At 41.3% G+C, this 23,032-nt stretch overlaps 2 protein-coding genes across 2 annotated transcripts; one reads left to right on the forward strand and one right to left on the reverse strand.

The window, feature by feature from the left end:
- The first annotated feature begins 732 nt into the window (after positions 1-732).
- On the forward strand, positions 733-6,372 carry letmd1 (LETM1 domain containing 1). The gene is made up of 9 exons (XM_052058159.1): positions 733-900; positions 1,133-1,272; positions 2,202-2,317; positions 2,473-2,555; positions 2,650-2,836; positions 3,959-4,060; positions 4,384-4,536; positions 4,620-4,716; positions 5,281-6,372. The coding sequence occupies exons 1-9, from the start codon at positions 758-760 to the stop codon at positions 5,355-5,357; spliced, it is 1,098 nt and encodes a 365-aa protein (XP_051914119.1). The 5' UTR covers positions 733-757; the 3' UTR covers positions 5,358-6,372.
- cd63 (CD63 molecule) lies at positions 6,162-22,425 on the reverse strand. Its single transcript, XM_052058199.1, has 8 exons — positions 22,261-22,425; positions 21,554-21,648; positions 10,763-10,951; positions 10,588-10,662; positions 8,930-9,028; positions 8,622-8,765; positions 7,407-7,490; positions 6,162-6,506 (listed from the first exon to the last, which is right to left on the reverse strand). The coding sequence occupies exons 2-8, from the start codon at positions 21,617-21,619 to the stop codon at positions 6,441-6,443; spliced, it is 723 nt and encodes a 240-aa protein (XP_051914159.1). The 5' UTR covers positions 21,620-21,648; positions 22,261-22,425; the 3' UTR covers positions 6,162-6,440.
- Positions 22,426-23,032: the final 607 nt, after the last annotated feature.

Raw genomic sequence — 23,032 nt, forward strand, 5'->3', positions numbered from 1 at the left:
AAACAAATAAGACTTATTCATAATATAAATTCCCTCGCAGTGCAAATTAGGAGCGGCATTTGGTTTAATACGACTGCCGTAATATGATGCCCAGCCACTTCACACATGCGCAGTACGTCTTGGAGCACCCCCTTGTACGGCCGGTCTATTCGGACAATTTAGAGCAGTGGTTCTTAACCTGGTGGTTCGATCGAACCCTGGGCGTTCGGTGAATCGGTCTCAGGGGTTCGACGGAACCTCTGCCATGGAGGTTAAGATACACCCGACTCAACATGTCAATTAGTTATGACACGGTTGCTTGGCCATCAGTGGCTGGTTCATTCTGTGCACAATTAAAAAAAAAACCCTTACACTTATGTCTTACTCAAGTTTTTTTCTGGTTTTAATAAATGGGTTTTTTATATCTTGAATTTGTAAGAAAAATCATATTGTTATTTTTCATTAATGAAGGATTCGGTGAATGTGCATATGAACTAGTTGGGTTCGGTACCTCTAACAAGGTTAAGAAACATGAGCTGTAGAGTGACACTGTCGAGTTTGTGACCTTTATACCTGTTTAGCTCATACAGTAAATGCACTCGTGTCGATTTACAGGATATACAGTGTAATGTGTTTGATTGTTTGGTAAAAGCATTCAATCATAATAATTAAAAAACACGTTCAAAATTAGAGTGATTCGGCAATACAGGCGGGATAATACACGAGAAGCACACATCTTTTGTGGGTGTTGTTTACGTGCATTTTCGCCATTACGGTAATGACGCGGAAGTTGTGTCGTTCAGACATGGCGCTGTCCTGTTCGAGGCTCACCAACAATTTGTCTTTGATTCGACTGTGGAGTGTCAGAACAAACCAAATTGCCAATGGACTGTACGGACAGTGTGTGTGTCACCAGTCCAGGTTAGTTCCAAAATATTGAACGTTGATGGATGTTGTCCTTGCTTGACGAGTTTTTTGTTTCGTAGTCTATTGACACTTCCGACCTGCCGAGTTTGACAGCTTACAGCAATTCATCACTGAACGCTTAATTATATTTGAATGTATTTTTCTATAGTATTGTGCATGCCTTATTTTTCAAGCTTTTTGCACTACGAATGACTTATTGTTCCCCCTCTTGAATTGCAATGTGTAGACATTACTCGACTTCCGAGGTCCGACGAGGGATTGGTCGCTATGTGACGTCCAGGCTGCAGTGGGTCAACAGCAAATACGAAGGCTTCCTCAAAAGACGATTTCCACGCTTTTATCTGCTCTACCATACTTTTGTGGAAGGTGAGGTTAAAATGGTGGGAGAAAGTCACTTACCTGTATGTGTAAGTCATTTATTTAGGAAGTCTCAAGACTTACCTCAGGTGCAAAATGCAAACAATCAGGGAGTCGTCCTCATTCTTGCTCAAACCACATTATCCACTTTTCACCCATTATCTGTACTTAGGTAACGCATATAAATTGTTTTGTTATGTGGATCCACACCCATATTCTCGATTAAATGCTTATCCAGCATGTAATTTAGTTCATGTTTGAGCAGCTCTGACTGTGTGACGATGACGTAGCTTAGCTACACTTGTGGTTTTTCTTGTGATGGATGATATTTGGCTTAGTAGTTAATTGGTTAATTACTATGCTTTGCTTTGTAAACATTGCACATTGTAATTTTCTCCATTTTTATTTGATCAGAAACATAATCCTTGAATCCTAATCCTGCTCTTGGGCAGAACTCTAAAACCTCAAATTGATAGTATTGCTCAGTGCCCACATGGGTCATTGACTGTTATTTTAAAAACATATTATTCAATTTAAAGTGTTGAAAATAGATTGAGAACTTTAACAGTGAAAGATTTTAATATCTCACCAAAAAAGTCATTTAAAAAATAATGAAATAAAATAATGGTGTTGGAGATGTGAGAATTCCTGCTGTCCATGTCTGCATCTTTGCTGGATTGCAAATTCCTCACACACCCACCGCCCCCATTTTTTTTAAAGGTAAATTCAAGACTCTAAATTGTCTGTCGGTGTGAATGTGGTTGTTTGTTTGTCTATATATGTCCTGTGATTGGTTAGCAACCAGTTAAGGGTGTACCCCATCTCACCTACAAGTCAGCTGGGATAGGCTAATGCCGTAATCAAAATGGGTGCACATCAAGTCGATGATATGACAATTGGGTTATTTTACCCCAATTCGATGTCCCCGCCCCATGTAGGTTTCAAGCTTCTTTACCGAGATGCCAAAGACGTCAGCAGAATCAAAAGAAAGATGCTTAGCGATGGAGTCAAGTTCCAAGATTTGTCCTACAGGGAAATGGAGAAACTCAGACAGGTGAGTCGGTTAAAGCTTCTCAAACTTTTTAAGTACCACCTAAACAAAAACGACAACAAAAAACTCAGTGCCACCATCATGACCACCATTCAAACTGAAGACGTTGCAGCATTATGATGTCTTTGCTATTGTGTGTGCGCGTGTGTGTGGCTCAGTTTCGCCGAGACATGCTGAAAGGCATCCCACTGGTGTTGATTTCCATCCCTCCCTTTGCCAACTACCTGGTTTTCATCTTGATGTGAGTCCCGCTCCCAGTGACAGAAGGCCCTACAAATATTTGTCGGATTGAACAATTGTATCCCCGTCACCCCTCCACCCCACCCCAAAACCAGGTACTTTTTCCCCCGCCAGGTGCTTATCCCACATTTCTGGACTCCGAGGCAGCAGGTGGAGTTTCGCCAGTTGTACCATTCAATTCGGGCGCGACAGCACCGGCTGGTCCTGCTTGGCCTGCAGCATGCCGGCGGCCAGGTGAAAGATTCTCAGCTGCGGAGTCGCCTCGACAGCCTGTGCTCTCAGGTACCGGTCTTGCACTTTGGGAGAGGAGATGCACAACCCCCCAATTTCTTCACAGCCACATTCGGTTTTCTTTCTTTTTGCCTTACAATTCTGCACACAACACCCCATAACTTGAAGGAGCTTGAGAGGTGAGCGAAAGCGGTCAGGTCATGTGCCAAGCGTCTGGGATTACATTTAAAAAGATGAGACTTGAGACAAAGTTCAGTAATGTCTTAAGATAAGATATTCTTTATTCGTCCCACACTGGGGAAATTTACAGCCTCCAGCAGCAAGAATGTATGTAGAAAGAAGAAAGAGAAAAAAACAACAAACATCTTTCAATTAAATGCAATATGAACACAAAATGGATAAATCGCAGTACTATTTACAATTTTCCTTCACATCATTTAATTATTATTATTATTATGATTGTTATTTTTTATTCATCAGCCTGACAGCAGTCGGTAGGAACGAGCGTCGGTATCTCTCCTTCTTGCAGCGCGGGTGTAACAGTCTCTGGCTGAAGGAGCTACCAAGTGCTGTCAGGGCGGGCTGGAGGGGGTGGGAGGGACTGGCCATCATAGCTTTTAGCTTAGTTAGCATCCTTCTGTTGCCCACCTCCTTGACATAAAAGTGGCCTAACTTGCGTTTTTTTTTTTCTTTTTTCATATATCAGCCATCACTTGGCCAATTGAAAATGTTTTTTGTTTTGACCTATGAGAATTTGAGAATCAAGCGTTGCAACAGCTAACTTCACAACAAACAGCAGTTTGGCAGTTTCATGGCACTCCCAGTTTAAAGGGATACTTTACTATTTTTTTTCCATTTTCAGCAGTAAAAAAAAGTCAAACAATTTGATAACTTCATTATTTTGCCTGTGCAACTAACACCTTTCAAAACACATTTTACCACTTGCTGTAAGCTAAAAATGTCATGACAAGTACTCGGGGCTCAGCTTGCGAACTTCACATGAACCGCGATTGGTTGTTACCTGACACTCGAACCTCTACTGTTGTCAGATAAACTGAAACATTAAATTGTTTTGGCTGATGACGGCCCTCAATGGTGACGCGCCTGACAGACAACATCAAGTCAAAAAGCAAAAACAACACACTATTGTTTTGTTTTTTAATTAAATTTCAGGTGCAAAATGGAGCAAACCCCAAAGTGTCTGAAGTCCTTGCAGTGCGAATCCTATTTTCGGGGACTCCGCTGGGCATGCGCAAGCTGAGTGTAGGTCAAATGGTCAGTAAAGGTTTAGTTATTTCTTGCTCATAAATATTGTAATGATATTGCTTTAAAAAAAAGCTAATATTGCCTTAAAAAAGACATTTCAGGCACAAAGTTGGACAACAATTTCATTGAGAGTACATTGCTTTCAATTTTGTACACTTTTTGTCAGTGGCTGGCAGTGCAATTGGGACATGGGCCTTCGTGGGTACTTAAGTGACCTAATCTGCCTTTTAATATCGGCATCACAAACGAATGTACAAAAATGCAATACGATGTAGGGCTCCTCTAGTGCAATAACATGATTGCCTGTGACTTACAAAAAAAAAACTTTCAAGAGAAACATAAGCCCCCTGCTCTTCTTGACGCCTCGCCTCCCCGGCTTCCTAATCGGCCGGCGGCTGACCAGTCACGCCTTAGAGCTGCTCCAGCTGGACCGAGCCCTCAGCAAGCTGGGCCCACACCAGCTCAGCGACTCGGAAGTCAGACAGGTGCAACCCTTGACATCGGGCCAGGCGACGTGTGCCGTGTTCGAAGGGCAGCTACTCACAGTCGGCCTTTCTTTCGCTGTCAGGCCTGCTACGTGAGGGGGCTCAACTCGGATCGTCTCGCCATCAACCAGTGCCGAGTGTGGTTGTACCAGTGGCTTCAGATCTCCTCCTCCCTCAAAGGTAACTTAACGTTAACAACCAGGATAATTTTTCTTTTCTTTTTTTTGTGCACAGGACAAAGCCAAGTCTAATCAAAATATTGCTTTGGTATCTTTTGTGGCATCTTGGTGTGATCAGACAACTACCATACTTTCATCTCTTACATTGCCTTTCAAAATAGTTGACAGATTTTTTTTAAACGCATTTAATGAGTCTGTACATACTTTCTTTCACAACTCAAGCTAAACTTAGCTCCTCTACAACATACAAGGCTTGTCACATCGTAAAGATCCTATAGTATCGCCTCAACATGCTTCAGGGTGTCCCCCGCCTACTGCCCGGAGACGGCTGGGATGGGCTCCAGCGCCCCCCGCGACCCTAGTGAGGATCAAGCGGTACGGAAGATGAATGAATGAATGAATGAATGTTGTACTTTTCTAAAATGACACAAGATGGTGCCAAAAGATAGGGGAGAAAAAAAACCTCAGGTGACTATTCAACCATGAACGTATCTTAACCATTTCCAAAATGGCTGACCATTCGTAAGCCATTTCAAGTTTGTTTTGTTGTTTTTTTGCTCCCCAGACTCTGACCTGTCACTCCTCTTGCACTGCCTCGTGTTCCTCTCTGCCAGTGACCCGAATGGTATTCGCCACCCCTAACGGGAGCCCCTGCAGTCCCTCCCTACTGTTTTGGTGCACACCACTTGAGAGCATCAGTTTTTTTCTGATGAGGAAAATATTTCAAAATATGGGTTTCTTTGAGAGAGTTTCAGATTTATATATGAAAAATAGTCTACAATTGCAGAGTTCGCATAAATGCTTCCACATAGTATTAAGAATCTGCCGGTGTGTGATAGGTGTTTACGCTGCTGGCTGTGCGGAGTGCAGTTTACACGTTTCACGTGCTAAAACTCGCCTCATCGCTGGAAACACATCACTGCTTTTGCTTCATCAAAATTAAGGGGAAATGTCATCCATTTAAGGTGGATCACATTGTTTAGACACATTCCATTTGCATATATCAGTATGTGCAAAGATCCTGCATTTTCGTCCCGTTTTACCTCAGTGAGTGCACTCCTGTTATTTTTGTCGTTTTATTTAACATTTCTACTGAATGCAAGGGGAAGGCATCAAAATGTAATTTGGAAAAAAAACCTGTTGCTCAAAAGCAGACCGGGCTTTAAAAAATACTTGCATGGTTGTGGTAAAAAGGTAACTGATGTTTGGCCTGCAGTGAAGCCGACTGATGAGTATTGGCACTTTACATAAGTTTACTTAATGTTAAAAATAGAATCTCAATATAATTTAATGACTCGTGCCTTTTGCAATGACTTCCTGATTATATTTCAAATGTTGTATGCAATTGTTTGGGTTTTTTTTGTTGGACATTTGCTCTTGTTCAATGATGTGTTGCCGTGCCATATTGAGATGAACGTGTCCCAAAAAATACAATTGTAAAACCAATTTGGATAGAAAGGTTCTTTAATAAAAACAAACTGGGAACCAACAAGCCTTAAAAACAAAATATCACAAATTCTAATGCAACAGCAAAGATATTCAAGATCCTCAACTATCAAGAAGAAGTGGACAGTGTCGTCTCAAAGGAAGAAATGGATGTTGCACGCCTACGAGTGTATCAAACCACAACCACTTGTGATCAGTGAAAGATTGTTCTTGGCACTGCAAAAAGTGAGGCGCCCGCCAAGTGAGTGGTCTTCCACGTGAACGCCGACGGCGAGCGATTCACATGACTTCGTAGCCGCTCCGTATGCCTCGCATCAACACGCAGGCAAACACGACGCCCATGACCTACAAGGCGGGAGAACGAGGAGAAAATGCAAAGTCAAGTCGAGTTAAGAATCAATGTTTGCATCTGGATGGTGTGATGGGCCCGTGTGAGAAACTTTCTATAGCTTGCGGGAGTCCACATAGTTTTTCTTCTAAGGGACACGAACAGAAAAATGAAAGGACGCAAGGGCTGCAGAGCATACATCACCTTTACATTTAATAACATGCTTAAACCTAATGAGTTTTCGTAAAGATACCGTGAGCAATTCTAACTTCTTTGCCCTAGGGAATAGATTCCAATTTCAGCATTGGGTGCTGTCATACTGGTCACTGGAGACCTTAATCATGTTCTCTTTCACATTTACGAACAACTTCACACAACACGTTCAGCTGCGCAGCCAGAGGGAATCAAACGCCAGACCTCATCGGTGCCAAATGCTGCAGTGTTATATTTGAAGTGGAAAAGAATATTCATTTATTTCTGGATGGTATTTTAATTATTACTATTTCAATTATTGTGGTTTATGTTCAGCCTTATGTAGAGTACTTTGCTACAGATGTGCTTGTTAAAGTGCTCTAGAAATAGTTATTTATGGTATGTGTGGGAAAACTGAGCATTTCTCATTTTCTGCCAATAATTTCTCTGAATGAGAATATTTGTATTTGAGTTATATTGTCAGTAATTTTGAGAAGGGGGGGGGGGGGGGGTGCCGGGGGAAGCAGATTTTACTCAAACATACCTCCAATAGAAAAACCATAGAAACCGATCAGTTTGCAGTGGTCCCCAGAGCTGTATTACAGCTTTACGCATTTTTTGGGAGTAGTTTGTAGTAATCAGGGCTGTGTCAATTGTTCATTTTGATATATGACGTGGACCGCAAATGGCTCTTGGGACATTGTTCACACACAGTGGATGCGTACCTCGATAAACGCCAGAACAAGAGCGGCGATGATCACCCACAGGATATTTTTCTTCAGTAACTCCTCAAGCGCAGTGCGACAACCCTTGAGGGATAACAGGGAGGAAAGTTAGGCGCTATTCTATTTTTCTGCATTTGCTTGTTCACAAATGGCTTCATTGGCAAGACGTTTCAAATGGAAAATCGTCAGAAAATGTATTTACAACTTGCATGCGAGTTCCTCTATACCAGCGACTTATAGTGACAGCCAAAACAATTCGCTGTTCTTACGCTTGATGGCAGAAGGTACAATAAGGCTCAGTGTTCAACTTTAAGAGGCCCACATTTGTAGTTTGTAGGCCAAGTGGGTCGCACAGGTCTGCGCACTTGTGTGACTTTTCTCCGGTTACCTCCACTATGAGGTGTGCAACACGCTGCTGCCGACACAGCCTGCAGTGTAGTCAACGAAAAGTCAACAAAGACGAGGACATGAAACACATGCGCGCCTGCAACAATGTCAACTGGTGAGTTGTCAGACGTTCGGCCGGTTGCCGAGTCAAACCTACTTTACTTACCAGCTGTCTACTCAGTAGTCTTCCCTGACCTTTATTCTTATTTATTGGACCAAAAAAAGTACTATTCAATGTTTTTTTTTAATGTGAGGAAGCGAGAGTACCTGGAAAAAAAGCCACACAAGGACAAAATTGGGCACACCGGTGCAAGCCACCAACCGTGGGCACACAGCCGAAGACTTTCAAAAACTTCAAAAAGTGTTTCATGCACTACTTAATTGCCATGAATTTGTTTTTAGGCTTTTATCATTAATGAAGAAAACATGACTAAAGCTACAGTATGATTTTCAATTCATGTGGTTTTTGGTGGACTATTACACAATTTCCAAACCTGTAGAGGCAAGGCATTTTACAAAAAAAAAAATCCTCATGGATCAGCACAAAACAATACACTATTTTGCAAAAGGTCTATACAGTATTCTCATCTCAGTTATGCAGATATGTTTGAGGCTGAACTTGCTGGAATATATTGTCTGCTTTAATGTTGGCATCGTCATACAAATATTGATATATAGAGGTAGGAAGCAAAAGTTGTTGGGGAGAAAAACAAAGCCCAAAAAGATTTAAAAATTGCCTTTTATGACAGGAGATGTTTTTTATTTTTTTTTTAATTTCAAAGGCATCGTACCCAGCATCTTAAAAGTCATACTTAATTGGACTTTTACCTCTTGGTGCACTTTGGCAGAGTCGGTCATGGCCCCGATGCCGCAATTGGCAGACACGTTGACACAGCACGAGTCGGGCACCGAGATCCCGTCGGGCCGGAAGTTTCGCCAGTCGGAGGAGCCGTTCATGCCACAGCATTTCAACTGGAAACACAAAGGAGACCCGTCGGTGACCGATGTCGACTTAGGATAACACGGGACGCGAATGCAAACAACGCGGCCTGGAAGCGGTGGCGACGCCCCAGGATGCGGCGCCGCTGCGCCAGGGTGTAGTCAATATGTAGTTTTAAGTCAATAATGCCACTCACGTCCTCCTGGAGAGCGTCCACGCTGGCTTTGAATTCAGCCGAGCTGTTGCTGTACCTGGTGATCATGTCCGCCAGACTGTCCTGGACCACGTCAGACACCTTGGCGGGAGACAAAACGGACGTTTAAAAAGGCCAGGCTGTGTTATGCAATCAAATCCCTGTATCATTCATTCTTTCCATTGGCAAGCCCAAATCTATTTGGCCAATTTTTAGCGTATGCCTATCCCAGCTGACGTTGAGTGAGAAACGTGGAATGGGCGGCAGCCAAGGCACTGAAAAACAAGCAACTTGAAGTACGGTACCCAAGTAAAGCAGGACTTCACAACTGGTGGGTCCTGGACAGGTGGTGAAAAATAAATTAATAATAATAATAATAATAATACATTCCTAGCTGTCCTCAGTTTCCGATGGTGCAGAAGCGTTTTCCATACAAATATTTACTGTAATTTAGTTTTGCGCTCGCATAGGTTCGTTAAAGATTCAGGCATTATGTGTTCCAAGTTGCTTTCAATTTGGAAAAACAAAATATTGTTGCTTTCTTCTTTGAATTTCATTTCCTAAAAAAAGAAGACAGCCAATTGATGTTGCATTTTCCTGAAAGGAATAGATCAGGGTCGATGTGTATCGCGATAGATACGTGACAGCAATCAATCGAAAATAGAATCGATAAAATGTTCCATCGAAAAAAAATCTGAGCGCAAACCTTGACCGCGGTATTGGGCGTGTTGTAAGCCAAAAACGAAGAAGCAGATAAAGCCACGAAGAAGCCGCCGCTAAACCTACAACGAAGTGTGTGTGCGGCATACCCGACCGGATGATACCGTGCCCACCGAGCCCGTTAAACATCTCCGGATGGAGCCGTGGTGTGCAGGTAAAGGAGTTCCCCGTCTTTGATGTGCGAGCACCAATGTTAGCCGTGTGCGACAAATCCAAATCACGCAAATACAATATGTATGGACTATTTATGGCAAACATGAGTACGCTAAAAAGACAAAGTCGACCTAAGACGCTCGGTCAAATGGTCATGCCTGCATTGCTTTTAGTGTATTACATCACTACACTCGTACAGTCTCAACATTGAATGAAGGTTCATGTAATAAGCAACAAAACTGCTTTGGGGTTGCATCGAGAGTTAAAAAAAACATCAATACATATCAATGTCGACTAATATGAAATAGTTATACCTTGATATACTGTATTTTTCAGTCTTATTGCTCAGTCCTAGGTCAAGGGCAAGCTGATCATTTTTGCACATGCACTTGTCATGTGCATGATCGAATGTTTCTCAATCAAGTACCGGTACTCTGAAAGGAACTTTGAACATGTTAACGTCTAGTTATGTTGAAAAATGTTATAGCAAATGCTTTCAAAGCCTATTTTTCAACAACAGATGTTATTTATTGTTCCGAACTTTTGCGACAATGCGAAAATGCGGGTGGTCGGCTCACAACGGTAGAAAACCGATGATTTAGAGTCTGCGATTGGCTGGCAATCAGTCCAGAGTGTACCTCGACTTTCATACGAAGTTCCCTGGGATAGACCCATGAGAGTGGTGTACAAAACAGACCAATAGAAAATAAGAAAACTTTACATTCTGGAACGCAGAAAGAACCCATCGGGTGCAGAGATTGAACAAAAGCAATGTTTTGGTGGCTCACTTTGTTTCTGTAGATGTAACCGGCGATCGCTGCCGCAATCTGAACGAGGATGATCAATGAGAGAAGGATGGAAAACTATGGAGAGAGAAATAAAAACACATGCAAAAAAACAGTGAAACACCACTAGAGTGTTTTTGTCGTTTGGCGAAATGTAAAATATAGGGCAAATAGTTACCATAGTGACCATGCAGTAGTTCTCTTTCCAGGCGCCGCAGCAGCCGAAGAAGGAGATGAAGAAAATGACCACCCCGACGGCAATGATGACGATGGGTGCTCCTGACGCCGACGCGTCATTGATCATGACGGTTTGATGCAAGGACACCTGAACCAGGACTCCCACCACAATCAAGGCCAGGCCGCATAACTGCAAAGGGCAGCACAAGTTTTCAGGACAAAAATGCAGGCTTACTTTGATCCAAGCCCACCCTACTCCTCACTTCCATCCATACGGAGCCCTCGGCATGACCTGGCCGCAATATAACAACATGCGCACAGAATACCAATTTAATTTCTGGCCACAAAATAGGGATAACGCCCACCCCGAATAATTTGTGGTCACAAAGTAGCTCTCGCTCCCAAGTGAACCGGTAAGCAAGCAAATGAACCACACTTCCTGAAGCAGTAAGGTACAGGCAGAGTTTAAAATTAAATAATGGACAGAGATAGTGTGATAGAAATGTATTTGGGGCGGGAAATGTCCAACAAAGACATTCTAAAAAGCCTTAGGTTGCAAGGAATCTTAATTATTGAAAGGCGTTTCAACAAAGGGAGTCTGGTTTTTAATTTCGAGCAAAAGGTGCGCTCCGTACATTTGCCATTTTGATAGAATTTCACAGTGGCCGAGTTACACAGAAGAACACTTTGCTTATACATTTGTCGGTCGGGCCTGATGAGTCAGCAAAAGGACACCAGACAGATGGAAGGAAGTTGCAATACTCTGCGGTTGCCGTTTCTCCAAACTTGCACGTTCACGGTCATTCATTTATGCGTCACTGTGCGACTCATTTAATCTTTCGCAAACATCGTGACGGTAAACCGTCGGATCAAGTGGGAGAGCTTGACCCGGCAAGTCAAGTTGAGATGACAAGTCCATCTGTGCAATGCTTCACCCTTTCAGGGACAGCGGTGACGACCGTAAATGGCTTATCATGTTCTCTGCTTGCGGGGTGCATGGAAGGGTGAAATCAAACAATGAGAAGCACAGTCACAAACCTTTTCAGTCTTTTCAGATCTGCGGCCCCCTTATTTTGCCCCGGAAACGATTCAAAAGACAACTCAACACGAACACGAATGTATTTGCATTTTCCGTGAATAATACAGCATTTTTTGCCCCCCCCCCCCAAGAAGGACTCAATGAGTCTCTCACATAGAATATAGGTTTATAGTACTAGTCGCAGCAAAAAAGGTATACTTTCATTCCAACATGATATTTAATGTCTACTGTTTTTTAACTGCTTGTTGTAAGGTGTACTTGAGTTCTTAGAAAGGCGCCCACAAATAAAATGTATTATTCTTACTAATATTACTGTTACAAATTTATGTAATATATAATAAAAAGTTGTCTCCCGTTTCTGTTGTGGCCGCAGCAGACCAGCTCAAGGAGCTTAGTTGACTGATAAATCCTTATTACCGACCCTTAATGATGTTTTCCTCAGCACTGAACTAATGACACAAAGTTATTTCCAATAGTACCGGTCCGTAAGGTCGTGGGTCAGTTAGCCATATTAGCCCCCTAGCAGTGGCGACAGCCATTTGCAGGCTTATGTGCACATGAGGGCATATTGTTAGCTATTTGCAAATTGTAGTGTACTGGTTGTTTCTCAATTTTTTTCCCATCCTGTGAAAGTTTTGCCTAACTTACTTTCATTTCATTTTGCAAGTGATAGGAAAAATGATGCTGAAGAAAATTGTCTGGACACTAACCAGTCAATTTCAATGACGACGTAAGGATGTGGTGTCAATTTCAAATAAGACCGCAATCCGAGTCATGCCACGGCATTAAAAATGCATCAGCGTTACATCCTCGGCGACACAACCTATTTTAATACAGAGTGCTTTCAATGCAACACCAACATTCTGTGTTTAACACTTCCACAAAACTATTAACAGAGGCTGATTTGCAGCGAATACGCACGAGAGGACCGCCATATCATCTGCAATGCCTTCATGTGTTATTTCCCCATTTGTGTTCAAATGTCCGGTACTTTTAAGATTGTAAAACCATGACTATCGATAGTAAGCAATCGCATTTCAAAGGACTGTTTCATCATGTTAGGATTAAGCTCGTGGGCCACCCTGAAGGAAACATTATTTTACAGTATATATACACAGGTGTACAACATGTCATTCTAAATGGTTTGCCGTTTAGTTTTAGAGTAAACTTGAACTAGGAGTGGCCAAAAACAGGTTGAGGCCTTGTTTTCTTTAATGAGTTTTTTTTTTTTACCGTTTTCCAAACTACTGCTTATGGTCAAGTGAGTTGAAATGAGTTCACTGGCTCACATCTCAAGTTTGGCAGTCAAACGCAAGTAAATTGGTTAAATGACAGCTTGTATCATGAAAAACCAATCAGGACGCCGTTTCACTTTGGGATATTTGAAGTGGGAACGATACAGTGCTACCACAAGCAATAAATTGAGCACTCTTCAAGTCAAACAGCCAAATGGACCTACCCCCCACAATTAATGCACACTCGTTTTATCTCACTTCCGTTTTTTCCCTTTCACCATAATGTGGTCACCCTTGGGAAAAACTAACATTACACAATATTTACTTTGTTCATGTCTGTCATACCGGTCCGCTCAGTTCTCTTGGGCCAGCAGTTCTGTAAAATGATTCTTTTTCCGCTTTTATTTTTTTTATAATTCCATCAAATACCACATGACTAACTCATTTCTATTTACACATTTTATTTAAAAAAAGCACAATGAAAATTAAAATAAAATAATTATGACACACTATATTACGTGTGGAATTATGTAAATGCATGAAAAAAGATCCCACAAAAACCACCTGACTTGAGCAATTGTCATGTTCCGTATTCGGCAGCAGGTGGCACGCATTCATTTCTGCCGGCCGCACACCTGCTGCCTATTTGTCGGTGCTGCCTATTTGTCAGTGATTACACCTGCTATATCTAGGCGCTCCGGCGGTCGACTCATTGCCGGAGTATTTCATGCCGTGCCACTGCTGTTGCCCATATTCGCAAGTTATTGTTCGCTTGCGGTTGGTTACATTTTCTTCTTCTCATGGGGATTAGCTAACCGCCTAGGTTTATTAATGATTGCTTATTCGTATTTCCTTGCCGTTTTCTGTTGTTGAGTTTCCTTATTTTCCTGGTTCTCGTTTTTACCAGCGCTTTCTGTTATTTAATAGACGGTGTTTTTTTGTTACAATAAATATTGTTTAGACGAAGTCCTTGGCAATGTCTGCTATTTCGGGGATCCACCTATTTTAGTTTTCTCTGTTACGTACGAAGCAGTTCCCTTTTCCTGCTTAACCTCACAGTGTATTATGTTGTGGCCTATAAACAATGGGTGTGGTGGCCGGCTCCCAGCGAACGCTTCATTCAACATGAGATGGCGGCCAAACCCAAATGCAGGACTGCTGCTGATTAGATGGTTATCTCGACGTCGCAGCTTCGACGTTCCGGCAAAATATGCCTAGGAAGTGGTCCTTGGTACAGGGAAAAAGAAAAACGAGAGAGGAAAGGGGGACGGCTAACCAAGAGACCTGGGCTAAGTAAGGTAACTGATCACAGGGTCCTATACTGCAAGTCAGAGGAGTGCAATTAATTTTTCGCACAGGCCATGCGACTCAGTTGAGTTAAATATAAATGTACAATGTCTTTTTATAAAACTGAAAATTATGTTGGTTTAACTCATTCACTCCCAAAGACATATTTATGTCTTTTCAGACTTCACACATTCAACCCCATGTACTTCGGTTTTCTTTTTTCCTAGCTTTTTTTTTCTCCAAGACTGAAATACTTTTTTTTTTTAAACGGGTCTGGAAATGGCTGGTACTGAGTGAGTTTTAATAAGCTGCCATTATGTAGGCGAGGGAACCTTTGTGTAATTACTGTATTAGCGGAATTAGACAAAAACTTGGGGAAGAAAAAAAAAAGAACAACTTTTATTTTGTAATCTTAAAATAACACATCACGAAAAACCTTGCCCATATGTGCCATAAGTCTAAGTTCATTCATGAGGGAATCGGGGGGTGGACAATAAATAAAAACAAAACAAGAACAACCTTTGGTGCTCATTTGAAAACCATTCCAAGTTGGTTTAAGTGCATCCCTCATTATATTGCCGGTACATATTTATTATATCATGAGAACCTGATGTACTCGAGAGAAGAAAAAAAAAAAGAGTCTCAAAAATTAATCTAGAAAAGTTTACTTGCATCTGATTTGCAAATATTTTTGGAGAAATGTGTCTTAGTAATCAGTCAGTGGTTGCTTGAGCAAATCATTTTTACACCTCTAATTTGATTGAGTCATTGTATTCGTTTATAATTTGCGAGGAACAATCTCATTACAGTAATTTTATGACACACCCACGTGACGTAAGCATTCGTGGCAGGCCGAAGTCTTCCAAACAGCCCAAAGGAAAACAAGTGTCACAAACTTGAACACTCATACTGGCCAAACGCGTGTTAAACGGTCTCAAGCACTCTTCAAATGGCTTTGTGAGTCAGTTGGGATATCCTTCAGCTTCTTTTCAAGCCTTGATGGAAAGTCATAGCCTTTAACTGTCAGAAAAAGTGGTCAACTTTCAGCCATTCAAGACTATGGCGACCAATAAAATCTGGGAAACCCAGACAGCCGTTAATGGCTGTGATGAAATATACAGTAAGGACATTAAGAAAACAAATGACACTGCAAGTCATTTTACCAGTCGTATTTCAGAGGCCTTGTCTCGGTGTGCTGTTCCTTTTTGTTGAGTACTCGCTAGCAGTGTAAATATTTGACCCCGAGTCAAATAGGTAGCTAATGGCTGCTGTCGGAAAACAAAGGAGCCCACAGACCAGGCAAACATGCGAAACAGGACATCAAGCCCACAGAACAATTGTAGCGTGAATAAAATAAGGATGAGGCGTTTACTCAGTTGCAACATTTATATTAATCATTTCAGTCTCGGACATGACCGATTATGTAAAAGGTTGTCGCAACAAAATATCCACTTCATTAAGTATCTAAGACTTGTTTTTAAAACACAATTTAAAACAGTTCCCAGGTGTCCTCATATGTCCTGAACATGCTTTTGCAGAACTATGACGATGATCAAGAATTACAAGATTTCCTTTGTGGAGGCAGGACTTGGGAGTAAGTCACATGAGAGTCATGAATGTAACGCAGGACGCAGATTTCAGCAACTTCTTTTCATGAGCGGCCGACCGTCCTCAACTACCGGTAGTTTCAATCCAATGTAACATTTTAAAAAGCATGTGAACGGCGTTGCAGATATAACGGCCATTTGAAAAAGCCGTGTGAGTTTTCACAACAAAAGTATGTCAAGCTGCACAAATAGAGGACAAAGTTAATCCCTCATATATCAGTTCAAGACCAACCTTGCATTAAATGATATCCACCATACATTCATTTTATTATTTGTATACACACTTGAAAGCCTTACGCAAAATACCAATATTATCTACACGTGACTTGCAGGTATTTTTGTAGATTTTGTCCACATTCTACACTGTAGTATCTGTGATGTTGAATGTGTGTCACTTTCAAAAATCTGCGATTGTTAATGTTGAACTGACTGGCTATTGATAGGCTATACCTTAGCCCCTCTGGTGTTCAGTGACTACGTCAGTTGAGATCACTTGCAGATCGTATAAGAATGCACTTGTGTTTATTTTATTTTGTTACCGTTTGAAAATGCACAAGCAGCGACTGAATGTATACAAGCAGTCCTTGAGCCTAACACATGCGGTGGGATGATGCTCCGTTTTAACTCGAACCGGTAGGCTACGTATATTAAATTAGCAAACGATGTTTACATTACCACAGACGTGCAGTTATGTAAGATTGTTATGTTTGAGTGTGAAATTGTCCCAAACCTTAGCCATTGTCTTTTATTCACTCTTTCCTCTTGACTGGCTCCCATTTATTGATTGGTGAGTCTGCACCAGAAGTCCAGGGTGAAAAATAATCACCTCAAAATACCCAATAATTTGCGATGGATTTCTCCAACAGAATTAATAAAATATCTAAGTACGACGATGTAAAAAAAAAAAAAAAATCTGGAATGCGGTGATCCGGCAAAATGTTCACAATATTCACCTGTATTCATAATTTGGCTACAAAGCAAAGCATTGAGAGTCTCTGCCTCCAAAATGTACCAGTCGAAGTCAGTGAAGGGAGCAAACACCCGCAGAACTATCCACCTTCTCTCCTTTGCTCCCTTTGTATCATTACAATAAAACTAAAGTTGCCAGGATAAACCGCTTCTTATGGTTTAATAAAAATGCTTCCATCTTCTATATATATATTGCGCGTCGTCCCGCACGCGGTCTGTCCTTCCGTCTGTCCCTTTTCAAAACGTACCTACTTCACCGCGCTGCTGCGCGCCGCCACTGCGCCGCCACTGCGCCTCTCAGGCAGTGGCTCACTACGATCGTGCGGGCATCTTAGCGAAAAAATGTTGTCTACCCACAAGCATTGCAATAAAATTGTTAGTTATTTAGTAGAGCTAAACATCTCTTTATTTTCGCGATAAGCAATGAAGATGAACAAAAAGTTGAACCAAGCAACAACACTTTTGTGGGCCGAAGGCCCACCTTACCAGCCTTCCGAAGGAACTAGCTGATGAGCCGCCCTGAGGGCGGCGAACCACCACCTTACCAACCTTCCGCAGGAACTAGCGGATGAGCCGCCCGGAGGGCGGCGAACCAGCTAGTACAATATAATGTATGTGCAGCCTGAAAAGACTACGCAGGTTCACCATGTCGTTGCAGGGAATCCATGAATCAAAAATAGCTCAATGTGAGCTTATGAGTCAACAATTTCTGCCTCATCCATGGGTCCCCAATTTGGTGCCTGTGGGCACAAAAAAGCCCCCCCCCCCCCCCCCCCCCCACGGACCTCTTGAGTAGCCCGCTGGCCTGTTCTAAAAATAGTTTAGCAGTGATGGGGCAATGTGATTTTCTAGGAATATTGTAAAAGTGACCATTGGAAAATGTAAGCACTGGCAAAGATTTATAGAAATCAAATGTATTCATCTGTTTCTTAATTATTGGGATAGATGAAGTTACCGGTAGTTGTCGTGCCTCTTTCCTAAATGCTAACTTGCACGTTGCCGTTCCATTTCTTCCGATGCCAAAAGCAGAATCCTTCAAATCATACTTGTAGTTTAATAGGGAGATTTACATACAACAGAAAAAAAAAACATTTTCTTTCAAAAACAAAAATGGTAAGTAAACCAAATAGACTGCAGTTAAAGTCAAACCCAAGTGAAGTCTTCCCTCAATTTTAGACAAGCGTGTCAAGTCCGAAAATTGTCAACTTAATTCTGACTCGAGTCAAGTCGTGCTATTCGGGTTCCCCAACTCTCGTCATCACGAGCCTGTGAATTGCCCTCTCAATTTGTTGGCAACAAAGTGAATGTGGCGCAAGCAGCAGACATATCACCCAACATAAAAGTAGCAACTTCCACTGCGTCAACAATTTCAGAGTAAACAATGACTGTTGCAGACACTCAATTGTGTACCCAACACACTTGAGACGCAGCTATTTGTAGCCAAGAAATTAAAGTGATATTTCCAGGATATACTACATGTTCCCTTTAAACAAGCGTGTACGAATGTCATTCAAGGAAATGTTGGGAAAAAATGTTTTAAGCCAGGGGTGCCCATTACGTCGGTCCTGATCGGCCGGTAGATCTTGGACAGGGAAAAAAACAAAACAACAACAACAACATTTGTGTGTCTTTGTACATGTTAGTAATATATTTTTTAAATATATATAATATATTGTGTTTTTAGCGTGCGTGCATGCATGCCGTATGTTTAAGCTGGCGTATGTTTTACCACTTTAAAACTGCGGCCAATGATACAGTGCGTTTTGTCTATGTGTAAAATACAGAAATAGCACCCATTAATAAGACTGCGCCCAACCATACGGTGCGCCGAATGGTCATGAAAATACGGTATATCAAATTGTGCCATTTATTACGGGAAATTTCTTCTGTTGCATGATGTGTATTTATTCTTGGAATATGTCAATGTTTTGATCTAAGGGAAAATATTGAACTTTTTCCTGAATATTTGCCTTGTTTGCTGACAAAATGTAATTTTTTTTCATCTAAATATTGAATTATTATTATGATTTTTTAAAAATACCTCTTCGTTTTCATAGCAATAACAGTGTACATACAACTGTGTGTAATTTTGTTCTGGGAGAACAGTTTTTTTTTTTCCTCGACTGGTTTCTCAAGAAAATGATCTAGAGGGAATCTAATCATAATGCTACCTTTAATCAGACCACATTTTATTCCTGTCATCTTATGATTCATTGTCCCGAAAATATACATTTTGTTTACTGGAAAAAAACGTAACAGTACCGCTTTTTAACTAGGAAATATGCCTTTATTGTCAAAAATATCTCCCTAAATAAGCGACAAAATATAATGACTTTTTCTCCCCACACAGAGGACATTTCTTATTTTACTAATACTGAAAATCTTTTTTTACTAGAAAAAAAATCTATTTATTCTTGTATTACGACTTTTTACGTACCACTTTATTCTCAATTTGCAAACTGTTTATCCCTGAGAAAAAAAGACATCCTGAGAAGATTATCAAACTGCTTTGTTCTGGGGGGGATGCATAACTTTATTTTTGAAACGTTATTATTGAACCTCTTAAAAAACCTTTTTAAAAAGTGGCATTTCTCATTTTTTCCCTTAAAAATATACAACTTAAATTGTAATATTACTTTCTTTTTTGAGGCAAACTATGACTGAAATGCCCTCTGAGCTTAGGAAGTACAGTGCACTCCGCTTAATAGAACACCATTGGGCCGAAGCGCTTCTGTTCTACTAAGCGGGGTTTCTATTAACCGGAGACACTTTATTAGGTACACCTTCAGACACGTCGACGACCAAGTTATGCACGCAGAAAACCCCCTGCTGACGAGTTAGAAGAGATATTTCGACTGTGGACGTCCATATCTTTAATCAAACAACAACTTTAATCAACTTCAGTCAAACATCTCAAATCACGAGAAAAATGTCGTTACTTTTGTCTGGAAACAGGAGTCCGTAATTTTGCGGTTGACTTCCCTCTCAATGCGCTGGATAAGAGGGAAGTCCTGGAAACCGCGGGCGTACCTTCTGAGAATCCGGCAATGCATCGTATCGTCTGAGTATGTCCTTCTTATCCGCAGGTGATAGTCTCTTGAATGACGTTGAAGCCATTGTGACGTGCGTGTGTCTATGTGTGGAGTGACGCGTGCTACCTGTTACTGTATACGGCTAGAACTACCGCGTTTTCTCGCGATAGTGGTACAGTATCGCGATAGCTACACTTCGTCTCTCTCTCGTCTCTTGAATGAAGTTGAAGCCATTGTGACGTGCGTGTGTCTATGTGTGGAGTGACGCGTGCTACCTGTTACTGTATACGGCTAGAACTACCGCGTTTTCTCGCGATAGTGGTACAGTATTGCGATAGCTACACTTCGAAAACCACTAGTTTACAATGTTCATTGCTTACGGCCTGTTCTATTAAGCGGAGATCTGTTCTACTAAGCGGAGTATCTTTATAGTAAATTGCATTAGGCAAATCTGTTCCAGAGCCTTTTGCTCTATTAAGCGGATTACTCTATTAACCGATGTTCTATTAAGCGGAGTGCACTGTACCACTTCACATGTTATGCAATTCAAGATTTTTTTTTCAGAACTTCATGAGGCAAACGAACTAGCTGTGTAAAGAATAGAATCCGCTTTTCATTGACAGCTTCCTTTTTTCCTGTCATACTACAACTGACCTTAAAAGCATTTCCATGTCGCTGGCGGAGAAAGAAAAAAAAGTCACATGGCGCCATTACACACTTGACAATCTGGTCATAAGATTCACATTCCATCATCAGCACTTGCTGTAAAGCGCTTAACACACACACGCATTTTCAGATAAACCGACTGTGTTATTTATGCGCCTGGACTCTGTTTCTTTTAAGTCAAACTTTTTGAACAGCTGGTCAGTCACGCGGTACATTCATGGTGATTTCATTTTATACAAAAGTACAGAGGCTCTTCTGAGTCACAAGACTAAAATAACATGGAGTGGTGATTCATTTTGCTGCCTGTTTGTTCTCTGTATGCTTTCCTATGCGTTTTTTTTACATGTTTTTCAAAAAAAAGTCATGATATTAAAAAGATTTGTATTGTATTGTATTTGTTTCCTCTTAATTTTTGTGCTACTTCCTGCTCTCTTGCAGTCACCACAATGATCAACGGTTTTTCACATGAACCCTCCTGTTTCCTTTTGATAAACACTATACAGCTACAGAAAAAAATAAAAATTAAAATTAAAAAAACCCAATCTCTGGTTTGGGAGACACGCCTACTCTACAACTGAGCCGAGCCGCTGGTTTCAGGCTGGTGTTCGGCGGGATCCTTGTACCACCAAAATCATTATTTTTCAGGAGACCCCGAAACAGTATGTTTGTTTCATCATCAAAGAGAGCAAGCCATTTTAAACAGTTTCGATTTACAAAATTGTGTCTGGTTTCCGTGCCAGCAATATCATATTTGTACACATAAATTATACAGCTGTATTTGACAATTGTCCAAAGACCCCAGCCATAAAGTTTGCTTGTTTGTTTGTTGTTTCGATTCCGATCATCTGTCATTTACCTTTCCGACCTGATTTCCAATCAAGTGGTCGGAAATCGGAACAACTCAAATTGTCCTGTTACATTCCCGATCTGTAAATTACTTGGAAACAGTAGACTCACCCAGAAGATGAAGTTGAAGAAGAAGAGCAAGAACTTTACGCATTTCATTCCCCCCTCGAGAGTCATGGTTGAAGCGGATCAGCTTCCTGGATCAACTAAGAGGGCGAAATAAAACACATTTCTTTCTTTTTTTTTTCTTCCCCTCCCAACGACAGTAAGAGTGTGGGAGTAGCAGCTGCTTCTCAAGCAAGAACATCTGAGTGATTTCCCCAAACGTGCTAACAATAAAAAAACAGTTTGGAGGAAGAGCGACAGATCAATTTCTAAGAGTACTCCCGTTAACAAAAGTTCAAAAGTTACTAAAAATAGCTCAACTTTGAATTTCGTAAGCCCTGACATTCAAGTAAAGGACCCGAGCAGAACCTCTCCCCTCTGGGGATGAATTCAGCCTCTGCTTCGTTCCGTTAACTGGCAATAAACACCGCCGCCAGCGACAACGACAAAAGCCAGCTTTGTCCGGTGGCGAAATCACATCGAATGAAGCCAATTACTAGCCTTATTGAATTTGTTCTAGAGTTGTCTAGTCAATTTGTAGCCGACGTGTGGACGGAGCGAGTCATCCATGTTTAGCAACAGCTTGGAAGGTTTTTAAGCAAATTGGGAGGATCATTAAGGCGTTGCGCTTTAGTAAAAAAAAAAAAAAAAAAGGAGAAATACAGTATACGTTTGACGAGAATCCTTCGCAAGGGGGATTTTTTATGGCCTACCTTTTAGAGCTGAATAAATTCCGTTGACGGAGAACAAGCAGTGAAGAGCGCTGAAGTTTAGGAAAAGTTGCGTTTGTCCTTGCTCTTTGCTAGTCCCGCCCCAAGTGACGAAGAAGAAGCGGATGACGATGACGGCTGCCCTTAGCCTCCAACTCCAATACAGATTGACCTAAACTCACGTGACACATTCAGTGACTCCTTGTCAAATCAACAATCACTCAATGTAACGTTCAAGAGACTTTGCTCTTTTCGCAATGTTAACAAGTCAACTCCTACCAAACTGTGACTCGATTGTGTGGATGGAAAGTCATTGTAATAAACCACGCTATCAGTAGTAATCCACTTGGCTCATGAGGTCTCCGATTCACTGATGAAAGGAGATTTTGAATTGCTCATCTATTATCGATTACCACTTCAAACAATAAAGTGGAAAGAAAATGTGTGGGGTGGTGGAGGAGGGATGTTGGTTTGTGATGATTTTATTCAGATTAATGTTTTATGTCATGTTTTCTGTAAAGCGCTTTGTTACAGCTGCAGCTGTCACGAACCCGCTAGATAAAGTTGTGAGTTGAGAGTCGAGTTAATTTAATAATGTCTGTTCCAATAGCTTTGCTAACTTAAAAAGTGGGTGTCTTCAAACAAAAGGTGCTTTCTCCTGAGTTATTTTACACATCTAGATGTAAAGACCATGACATAAAGCTGGATTTCTGATGGGGGGTTTTCTCACATTCATCTTCTGACCCCCAGAGGTTTTCAGGATACTGTACTGCAA

This window comes from Hippocampus zosterae, chromosome 2, assembly GCF_025434085.1.
Source record: "Hippocampus zosterae strain Florida chromosome 2, ASM2543408v3, whole genome shotgun sequence".
Taxonomy (NCBI): domain Eukaryota; kingdom Metazoa; phylum Chordata; class Actinopteri; order Syngnathiformes; family Syngnathidae; genus Hippocampus; species Hippocampus zosterae.